The following is an 11,055-nucleotide window of genomic DNA, read 5'->3' as shown; positions in this document are numbered from 1 at the left end:
CTGACAGGCAGGGGAGGGAGGCATAAGAACAGTCGGCCACATGTTCACCTCTCACTTGCTAGGAGGAAACAGAGACAGACAGACAGCTGCCACTCTCATACCTTATGCTCCACTTTTTGTTTTCTTTTTGTTTTGCCTCAGCCTCCTAAGCAGCTGAGATGACAATCATGTATGACCGTACTATATTAATGATACTATTTGATCTACAAGAGCCTTTAAATGACAGGGAAGCTTTTCCCTAAGAAATGATAATGTGCTTGGCGGTAACAGTAGTGCACACCTTTAATCCCAGCACTCAGGAAGCAGAGGCAGGCAGATCCCTCGAGTTTGAGGCCAGCCTGATCTACAGAGCAAGTTCCAGGACAGCCAGAGTTACATAGAGAACCCTGACTTGAAAACAAACAAACAAACAAACAAACAAATGATAATGCAGTTGTCAGAGATGAGTCGACCTCCACCTGGAATCACATATGGAGTGGCTTCTGGGAAACTCACAGTCCCACAGCATATTACACACCTGCTCTGCCAGAGCCTCCATAGGGGTAATGTAGACACAGCGTCCCTCAGAATTCTGCAGCAGCATTCGAAGGATGGCAAACTCTGCACAGATAGTCTTCCCGCTGCCCGTGGGGGCCCCCACAAACACGTTATCATCGCTGTTGTACACGGTATTAAATACTGGAAACCAAAAGGTGTAGAGTAAACATGAGGGTGCTGGGGAGGGGGCAGTAAAACAGATCATTCATCAAGATTATGAACACCATGAGCCACAAAGTAAGTCAGCTATGCAGTACACAGAGAAGCCTGAAACGCTGGTCCAGCTGTCTGTGTCTCACAATACGTTCTCCTGCAAAGCAGGAAAGGAAAGAATCTGAGATCAAGCTCAGGTGTCTTAAGAGATTTATAGAAAGAGAGAAGCAAAAGAAATCCAGCATCTTTGTCTCTCAAGGACCATGCCACAGTACAAAACCAACAAGACACCTTTCTCGGCCCCATCAGCAAGTCTCCTGTAGTGTCTACCAATAGTCAAACACTGAAGGGGAGCCCTGGCATCAAGCTGAGCTATTTATGAATTGCTTTAATTAGGGCTCCTGCTTATGCCTCCGTTTCCTCATCATGAAATGTAAATTAACTGTGGCGCTAAGTAGTAACCCTTTTGAAGGACTGATGGAAGAAGAGAGAAAACACTGGTTCTGTGCTCATCCAAGTACTTAGGGCACAGTGCTTGCTCTGTGAACAGTCACTATTTACAATGGTGGAGTGAGGTCCCAATCAAAGTCATACTCTGGTTGAACACCAAAGCACCAGGCATTAGCACCTGGAGCAGCAGTAATGAAAACTCAACATGGAAAGACCTTCCTCTTCTCACCCTCCTCCTCAGACAGAGCACCAAAGTGCCAGCTGCACGACACACTTATAACTAGGTAACCTTAAAAAGGTAGGCAGGGGTGGCAGGGACGGGCGGAGAAGGGTTACAATTTTAATCCCAGCACTTGGGAGGCAGAGGCAGGTGGATCTCTGCTGAGTTGAAAGCTAGCCTGGGCTACAGAGTGAGTTCCAGCATAGCCAGGACTGTTACATGGAGAAACCCTGTCTCAGGAAGAAAAGGCAAGCACAAGAACAAAATAGAAGAGACTCAGACATCTACCTTGAGTCTGGATGGGATTGAAGAAAGGAAATTTATCCTGGTAAAGGCTCTCAAAAGCACTGTTTCTCAGAGCAGATACAGGCAATGGCTGCAGGTCCAACAGTTCAGTTGGAGGTGGGTACTTCTCTGGTAGGATCAGATGCCGAAAGGAGACAGGCAGTTGTGTCTCACAAGCTGTCAGGAAAGAAACGGAAGGCTAGGAAGCAACCCTCCAGCAGACCTCCACAGCTCATCTGTGAACAGTGGAGACCTCAGGTTGTGTCTGTATCACTCAGGGTTAGAGACAAGGCTACAACAAAGCAAGAAGCCCTCCCATCTTTCGAAGGTATGTTCCTAAGAGACTCAGAGAGGAGACACTCACAGAGCCAGCGATCAGACACTACTCGGATGAAGTACTGAGGAGGCAGTGGTTCAAAGACTGGAACAAAGAATGTGATGAGGTGCTCATCCTGGGCATACTTGGCCTTCAGCAGAAAATATTCATGGTGCAGAATCACCTCGCTGTCCACATCCTCCACCAGAATCCAAAATGCCTCTGAAGAACCATGGACCTGCCAACCCAAGCATGGTTGAAATCATGACGAGCCAGTGAGGGGGACTCAGGAACTCAACTCCACCCGACTGACCATCAAGCCTTGCCTTTTCATCCCACTGGAAATCTGGTGTGATAGTCAGCTCCACTTTCAGCGTAGAGCGTGTAATAGGCTGCAGGTGCACTGACAACTCCAACTTGGGGAAAAGATGGACATACTTGTGGATGGTCTTCCCCATCTTCGGCATTCGAATAAGCTCACCTATGAGGAAGAAGAGCATTGGGGCTGGGCCCAGCCAGCCTTGCAAATCTGCAAACAGGGCTCAAGGTAACTGTGGAAAGGAGCAGATTCTATGCCAGTGGATAGGCTCCCCACTTTAGCCTCAGTGCAATACTAACAGTTCAAAGTCCTGAGTGTGACAGTGGCCTTACACAATAGGAGGATATAAACATGAGTACCAGTGCCCAAGGTCTAGGAACAGGAAGTAGGAGGCTGACAGAGAAAGGTGATTGGGCTGCAGGACAGGACAAGACTTTCACGCACCTATCTCATTATGATTCAAGTCATATAGCCGCTCAAAGGGGAAGTTTTTCTTCTCAATCTTTTTCACTACTTCCTCAGGAAGTTTACGGAACTGGCGAAGAGGACACATGGACTGCCACCTATTCAGAAAGGAGACAGAGCTGGGTCACCTCTTTTGTAGTACTGAAAATAAACTGCCTTCCCCACTTATTTTATCACTCCTTCCAACAGTCTGGAATAACCACACAGACCCCACCATTAGAGGAAGATGTCTGAAACTGACAGCAGAAAGACCAGAAAGCCAATACCAGCTGTTGCTCCCCCAGCCCTACATTCTACGGGGGCTTCCCACTTCCCAGCGTTCACCTAGGTTCATGCCACATCTCAGCCACCAGGACTGAACATCAAATGCACTAAGGCCTAAACTCCCAGCAACCAGCCTCTAGCTCACGGAGCCCTTACATGCGTTTGTCAATCATCTTGCAGAGATTCAGGGTCTTATCTGTAAGCTGTGCCCAACCTCGGTTCAGGACAATTTCGAAGATTGCACGCATCAACCGGCCAGCCGACTAGGGAAAGACAAGTATTCCAGTTGTGAAATCTCCACATCTAGTCTACCACAATTTGATAATTTCAAGATCTGAGGAGATCACTCATACCAACTCAGAAACAAGAGTTTTTCTGCTTTCTACCTTTTTAGGTTAAGACAGAGAAATTAATAAAATATTTGTTATGTTTTGTGAACACGAAGCTATGGTGGGAAGTCACTTTTCTTGGAGAAAGTGATATGTATGCCCTGTGGACCTCTCTCTACAAGGACCTACAGAGCCTCTTAGTACCTTATAAAGCCCACCCTTCCTGCACACTCAAGATCAGCACATCAAAGTGGTGAATTAAAGTGGCTGCAGGCAGCTGGCTCACCAGCAGTATCAGGCCACCTTTCTTTGAGGAACACAGCACAGACAGCACAGGAACTATTTAGACTCTGCTCATTACTCAGTGCAACTCCTCACCTGTGTCACATACACCATGTCAGCCATCAGCGCAAAGCCTTCGAGTTTCAGCTGTGAGATGAAGGCTTGGAGAAGCACGTTGATCTGCAAAGAAGCAAGGGAGCTAGCAGAGGCCAGTCACTGACTGACTACTCAAAGAAATGATCTGCATTTTTGCTCTGGGACCATGTTCCAGACAAGATCTTCCACGGTTCCTGATTTACACATTAAATGACTATTATTCCATATAAAACATATGTGAGAAGGAAACAGAGCAGGACAAATGGGAAGCAGGGGTCCAACCAGTCATACAGCACATAACAGGTCAACCTCTAACACTCCCCAAGAGGAGAAAGAATTGTACAAGTTACCATTTGTAAAACCAAGTTCAAGATTCATCTCAAAGTGAAGATGTGCTTACCTTAGCACTGGGTTCTTCAATGCTCTCCTTTACAGGGATGGGCACTCTCTCCAGCAACTTCTGCAGCTCTAGCTTCTCCTCCTACCTCAAGGAAAGATGGGTCTTAGAAAATCCACAGGGCAAGGATGAAGGAAAAAGGAATCCAGCAGCCTGGCAAGGGTCCTAACTCCTGGCCTGCCAGGCTCACAGGCTCACCTCTCTTACAGTGATGTTCTTGAACTCTGAGGACAAGGAGAACACTCGGAAAAGCTCAATCTCACTCAGTGTAGGCTTCAGCAGCTGGTTGTAGGTCTGCACAGTATCATTGGTGATATAGTAGTGACTTGCTATCCGGCCAAGTTCTGTCACCTAGAAAGAAAGAAGACTCAGTACAAGACTGACCAGAGATCAGCCCCCAGCTTCTAACATCAAGTGACTGTCCTACGTGGACATGTGATACAACTGCTGCCCGATTCAAGCAACTTGGCACAATAAGAAAGATGGTACAAAGCCAGGCATGGTGGCACACTGACCAATGCAAAAGTGATGCTATGAAAGCAGATGGCCACATGCCCTAGCTCAACCTGAGCTCTGAAACTTAACTACCACTTTTCTTTTTTTTTTCTTTTTTCTCTTTTTTGGTTTTTCAAGATAGGGTTTCTCTGTGTAGCCCTGGATGTCCTGGAACTCACTCTGTAGACCAGGCTAGCCTCGAACTCAGAAATCCACCTGCCTCTGTCCCCCAAGTGCTGGGATTAAAGGCGTGTGCCACCATACCTGGCTCACTACCACTTTTCAAACCTAAGTACTGAAGAGATGGTTCAGTGAGAGGCTGTTGCTCATCCAGTTGACCTGTGGTTCAATTCCCAGCAACCTCATGGTGGCTCAGAAGCATCTCTAGTCCCAGCCATTACCCAATTCTGGCCTCTGTGGGGACCAGGCATTCGGGCTTCCATGGGAACATGTGCTACACAAACATGCAGACAAAACACTCATACACATAAAGTAACAAAAATTTAAAATAAATATTTGAAAGTTAAGTTCATAGCTTAAAGGGCACTGTTTAATCCCCAACTAGACATAGGTAATTAGATGGGCAATACATAAATCAAGGACCTAAACTTTTGCTCAAATTTTCTCAAAAATCACATGCTAATCACCTGGAAGTTGCCTGTCTTCTTGTCGTACTTGACCAGATTGTTCTTGTCCAGCATCAAGGCAGCAGTGTGAACAAGATCAAGTCGGCGCTGGTCCAGCAAGGGATCTCCCTTGAGGTCATCATGAGAAATGCCATAGAGGGTAGGGGACCGGAGCATTCGGATGTATAGGTAGGCATAGCCCAGCCAGTTCACTGCATCCTGCAAGACAGCTCATGGTGCTTAGCATGACGACCTGCTCATGTCCAAACAGAAGCACCACAGATAGCTTGGGCACCGATTCTTTATTTATTTATTTATTTATTTATTTATTTTTTAATCGAGACAGGGTTTCTCTGTGTAGCCTTGGCTGTCCTCAAACTCAGAAATCTGCCTGCCTCTGCCTCCCAAGTGCTGGGATTAAAAGCGTGAGCCACCAATTGGACACTTAATTCTTAAGCACAAGGACACACATTACAATGTCTTCTGAATGTTCTCAGTATTTCAATTTAAAAAACCCTTTCAAATATCTTAAACATAAAAGAAACTATATACCACAAACCCACGAAGCTTGCCCTGCATGAGCTGTGGTCCAAAGCTTGAGACACTGCTAGACCCAAACATCTTCACAGATTATGTCACTCCAAATCTCCTGAATCACTGAGGGAAAGTGCAAAGCTCTGATGACAAAGCTTTCCCTACCTTCGCATTCTGTACATTCCCCAGGACAATTTCCGCATTGAGCATGTCAGGCAGCTTTGATACCATCTGGCTCTCAATAGGAAGCTGCTGGTTGAGGAGGGAGAGGTAGTACTGGAGCTCCCCATGAGATGTGATAAGTATACCTTCACCCTTGGTGTCATACTGGGGCCGTCCAGCACGGCCCAGCATCTAAGACAGAAGCAATAAAAGAAAACGTTATGGCAAAGCTTTTGACTCAACAAGTTACACACTTTAGAACTTGGCCTTGATCTGCCATCTTTCCAGCATTTTTGGACCCCAGGCCCAGGAGCTCATCCCATTGAGAATCATCTCAGAGGCTCTGTACCTGCAGGATATCCAGTGCTCCCAGCTCTGTCCAACGCCCTTTCTCTGGACTGTACACTTGGGTACCTTTAATGATGACTGTATGTGCAGGAAGATTTACACCCCAAGCCAGAGTTGCGGTAGAAACTAAAACCTGCAGAGGTAAAGAAGGGTAATAAGGCCAACAGATCCCACCACAGCAGGGTCATAGCCTAGGTTTGTCTGGCATCTGAGCTTAACCAGAGGCAGGAATGGATGTATATTTCAGTACTCAATGTATTGACACTGGAGCAAAAAGGAAAGAGTTTCTTCAGTCTCTTACATATTTGAGAATTAATATACCAAGGTTCCAGAGACATAGGTCAGAAGCTTAAACTTGTACTTATCAACTCAGTTATAAAACATTCAAAATCTACCAACCTGGAAGAAGGAAAGAATGCAGCCCTGACCCTGTGAATTACAGTGTAGAGTTCTATGAAGCATCCATCTTCTCTTATGCAGTGTATAAAGTGTTGGGAGAGCGAGAATAACTATCACAACCTTCCAGCCTGGGCTAGCTGGTCCAGATCTCCAAATGTGTAGAGATGGAGACCGGCTCAGTGGCTGGAGCATGTACCACTCTTGCAGAGGACTAGGCTTCAGGTCCCAAAACCCACTTATGCTCACAAGAATATGTAACTTCAGTTCCAAGGATCTGGTGCCCTCTTCTTGCCTGAGAGCATCTGCATGCATGTGGTGCATATAAATTTGTGCAAGTCATACACACACACACACACACACACACATAAAAATACATATAAATGACTCCCTTTTTAACAAAAGGTCAGAGATACTACTCAGGGCAGAGCTACTGACAAATCTACATCACCTGTTTCACTAGGTTTGCCCCTCCTCACCTGAATATGCTTGTCAGCAAAAAGATCTTCTACAAGTGTTCTGTCAACTCTAGTCATGCCTGCATGATGAATAGCAAAGCCATAGGGCAAAAGATCCTTCAGCTCCAAGTTCTGTGAACAAAAACAGAGTGAGGCCGGCCTCCCACTAGGACTCCTCCAAGGCCAAAGGAAGCCCCACAACCACACAGTCCCTTTTAACACGAACTTATATATATTCTTATGTTTGTATATATGCCTGTGTGTGGCATATGTGTGTCCCAGAGATTGAACACAGGCCATTAGGATTACTGACAGGCACCTTTATCTGCTGAGACATTTCCCTAGCCCAAGGAAATTACTTTTTTTTTTTTTTTGGCTTTTCGAGACAGGGTTTCTGTTTAGCCCTGGCTGTCCTGGAACTCACTCTGTAGACCAGGCTGGCCTCGAACTCAGAAATCCGCCTGTCTCTGCCTCCCGAGTGCTGGGATTAAAGGCGTGCGCCACCACGCCCGACTAGGAAATTACTTTTGACCTGCCTGAACAGAAGCACTTGGTACATATGGTCCCAAAGGAATCTACCCAATATGGAACCAGTCACCAGAGAAGCAGATAGTCCCTTCTTACCTTGCACTGCTCTGCTTCTGTACGAAGGACTTCAGTGGAGGCAGAACCCTCACGAAGAAACAGACCCAAAGTGTCCTTCTCCAGACACATGTCACGGATTGCCCTTGCTGTCTTCCCAGTTTCTTTGCGAGAATGGACAAACACGAGCACCTAAGGAGAATCAGAAGACAGCTTCAGCAGCTGCTTGCAGAGCACGGGGCACCAGCCACAGGGAGCAGAGCCTGCTCCACTAGAACCAGAAGCCATGGGTTGGAAAGGTGTCAATGGCAACAATACATGCTAGTTTGGAAAGAAGTCTAACAGGGCTGACAGTACCAAAGGGAAGCTGAGCGTGCTAACTCCAACCCAGGACACACAGGGGAAGGAATGTACCAATGCACAATCTCACCGCCAAGAAACTAAACCCTAGAATTCTACCTTGAACAATCTAGATACACAGTGTATCGAGATTCAGAGACCTCAATTAAGAAGATGGCCAGAGCCTTAGCAAGTCTAAGCTAAATAAAGGTGTATTTTCAAGATTATAACAAAACTATTACATTATTTATAAAAATATTTAGGAAGTAAGTTTCAAACTATTTCCACATTATATGAAACACAGTCCTGAGATCTAGTGTCCTGAAGTCCTACCCTATCATATAAAGTCCTGTGCTTTTTATCAGAAAAGAAATGCATAGGTTCTTATTCCCTGCCTTATTTAATACTGCTAACTAAAAATTTTTATCAAAGTAACATCCAAAAAAAAGAAAGAAAACAAATAAGTGAACGAATGAACGAATGAGTGAAATTATATGTCGGGCAGTAGTGGCACACTACTACTAGTTAGCAATATTAAATAAGGCAGGCAGTAAGAAGCTATGCATTTCTTTTTCTGGTTAAGAGCATTGACTGCTCTTCTGGAGGTCCTGAGTTCAAATCCCAGCAACCACATGGTGGCTCACAACCATCTCTAATGAGATCAGATGCCCTCTTCTGGTATGTCTGAAACAGCTACAGTTTACTTACATATAATAAATAAATAAGTCTTTAAAAAATTATTTTGTGTGTCAAAGTAGTGCTCAACTCTTTTGTTCACCAAGTATGTTCTGGGAATCAAACTCAGGTCACCAGTCTTGAGGGCAAGCGCCGTTACCTACAGAGCCATCTCACTGGCCGGATTTCACTAGGTTCTAATAATTTTCAGCTACAGTTTTGCTATCTTATAGACAGACTGGTTTTTCTAGTTCCACCAATTTGAGGGAGGAGAATATCAACTATAAAGTTATCATTTATGATCACAGGACTATTCAGATTATCTTTCATCTAGGCTATAGTAATAGTTGTTTTCAAGAAATGATCCATTTCTTCTAAGTGATAAGTTTATTAATTTTTATTTACTTTATGAAATGAATGTTTTGTATGCGTGTATGTCCATGAAACATATATATGCCTGATATTCACAGAGGCTAGGAGAGGTCAGATCTAGAGTTAACAGACGGGTCTGAGTTTCAATTTGGGAGTTAAGAATGGAACATGGGTCCTTTGTGAGTACACAATGCTCTTAACCACTGAGCCATCTATCCACCCCATAAACTGGCCAGTTTATGAGTGATTTGTTCACAGTATTCCATCTCCCATTTATGCAGTGATGGAAACTGAACCCGGGGTCAGCATGCTATGTATGTTCTACCACTAAGTTCCATCCCAAGTTCCCAGTCATTTTTTTTTAGACTTTTTTTTGTGGGGGTGTGGGGAAGGGAGGGGGCTGTGAGGGAGGGGAGGGATAGGGAGGTACCACTGTATAACCCAAACTGGTCTCCAGCTGGCTAGAGGTCCTCCTGCCTCAGCATCCTAAGCTATGGTATTAGAGGCATGTGCTGACTCTCATAGCTTCTGACCATCTTTTAAAGCAACTGAGGTAATATCTCATATTATTTCTGATCACCGGTGATTCACGCTATTACCTTGTCAATTAGTTTAAGTCAAAAATGGAAAAGGTTCAAGAACCATCAACAAACCTGATTTTTTCCAGCATGTTCCATGATTTTCTCATAGACTATTTCATTCATGATCTGAAAACGTTTGATAGCTTTTTTCTCTGTGATGCCCACATACGTCTGTTCCAGAGGCACTGGGCGGAAGCTAGACGTTCAAGAGTTATACAGTGAGATTTCTGGCAGAAAACACTGTGAGAGAAGTTACATTCCATTGACCTAGAAACAATAATGCTTTCTAAAATACACACAGGAACCCTAAAACTCCTTAGAGAAGGGTAGGGGACAGGAAGACTGCCTGGGTAACAAGTTTCCAGTTTCTTTTTATACCTGTTATCAAAGTAGAAGAGGCCCTTAGCAGGATCAACACGCAGAAAGGTGGCCACATCTTCATAGTTGGGGAGGGTAGCACTGAGGCCAATGAGTCGGACATCTTCTTGGGTCATCTCAATGTTTCGGATGGCCCTGGCCACCAAAGCTTCTAAGACAGGACCTCTGTCATCATGTAGAAGATGGATCTCATCCTAAAGAACAGAAAGATGCAAATTGTATCTCCTCCCTTGAGACTAATACACTGTACAAGTATACAGTCTTAAGATGCCTAGTGAAGACAAGAGAGAGAGCCTTAAGCCAAGGAGTCCCAAAGAACAAAGACAGCTTTTAGTAGGAATTTACAGAGTGTAGACTGTTTAACACTGTGAGGGAGTCCTCCTTCTACCACAAATCTTACAAATACATGATGGTTCTGACCACGTTAGAGCAAAGACGCCTTCCCCTGTGGGCTTTATGTACAGTAAGTTTACACTGCCAACAGCAGTGCTTCTGAGATACAGTAAGCACTGGGAGAACTGGGAGAACTGGGGACACTGAGGGCAGGCCAGGGACTCAGCACCCCTAGAACAGCTGTGGGAGAGGCATGGGATAGCAAAGGCTCTAAAACAGAGGTGAGCAAACTTTTCTTCAAGAACTGAACATCCGGTACCACACACGCAATACTGTAGGCTAGTGAGTCATGTAACCCTTGTTAAAGAGATGGCTCAGCAGGTAAAAGCACTGACTGCTCTTCCAAAGGTCCGAGTTCAAATCCCAGCAACCACATGGTGGCTCACAACCACCCGTACTGAGATCTGATGATACCCTTTTCTGGTATACCTTATTCTGGTATATACAGTGTACTTATGTATAATAATAAATACATCTTTAAAAAAAAATACTCAGTTCTGCCACAGCCACAGCAGGACAAGACTAGCTGTAAGTGAGCTGGGCATGGTGGGCACGCCTTTAATCCCAGCACTTGGGAGGCAGAGGCAGGCGGATTTCTGAGTT

At 45.1% G+C, this 11,055-nt stretch overlaps 1 protein-coding gene across 1 annotated transcript in view; it reads right to left on the bottom strand.

Annotated features, from left to right (window-relative positions):
* Positions 1-11,055, bottom strand: part of Snrnp200 (small nuclear ribonucleoprotein U5 subunit 200) — a 31,021-nt gene that overhangs the window by 7,795 nt on the left and 12,171 nt on the right. The window contains exons 15-30 of the mRNA XM_021194577.2: positions 10,060-10,253; positions 9,754-9,877; positions 7,757-7,906; positions 7,154-7,264; positions 6,280-6,411; positions 5,934-6,122; positions 5,256-5,453; positions 4,312-4,464; positions 4,117-4,197; positions 3,717-3,800; positions 3,166-3,272; positions 2,725-2,843; positions 2,288-2,442; positions 2,010-2,199; positions 1,649-1,822; positions 518-678 (exon numbers count right to left, since the gene is read on the bottom strand). Of these exons, the coding sequence (XP_021050236.1) occupies positions 518-678; positions 1,649-1,822; positions 2,010-2,199; positions 2,288-2,442; positions 2,725-2,843; positions 3,166-3,272; positions 3,717-3,800; positions 4,117-4,197; positions 4,312-4,464; positions 5,256-5,453; positions 5,934-6,122; positions 6,280-6,411; positions 7,154-7,264; positions 7,757-7,906; positions 9,754-9,877; positions 10,060-10,253 (2,322 nt within the window). The remainder of the gene's footprint in view (positions 1-517; positions 679-1,648; positions 1,823-2,009; positions 2,200-2,287; positions 2,443-2,724; positions 2,844-3,165; positions 3,273-3,716; positions 3,801-4,116; positions 4,198-4,311; positions 4,465-5,255; positions 5,454-5,933; positions 6,123-6,279; positions 6,412-7,153; positions 7,265-7,756; positions 7,907-9,753; positions 9,878-10,059; positions 10,254-11,055) is intronic.

This window comes from Mus pahari, chromosome 3 (genome assembly GCF_900095145.1).
Source record: "Mus pahari chromosome 3, PAHARI_EIJ_v1.1, whole genome shotgun sequence".
Classification (NCBI taxonomy): Eukaryota; Metazoa; Chordata; class Mammalia; order Rodentia; family Muridae; genus Mus; species Mus pahari.
This window is presented reverse-complemented; position numbering and strand designations above follow the sequence as displayed.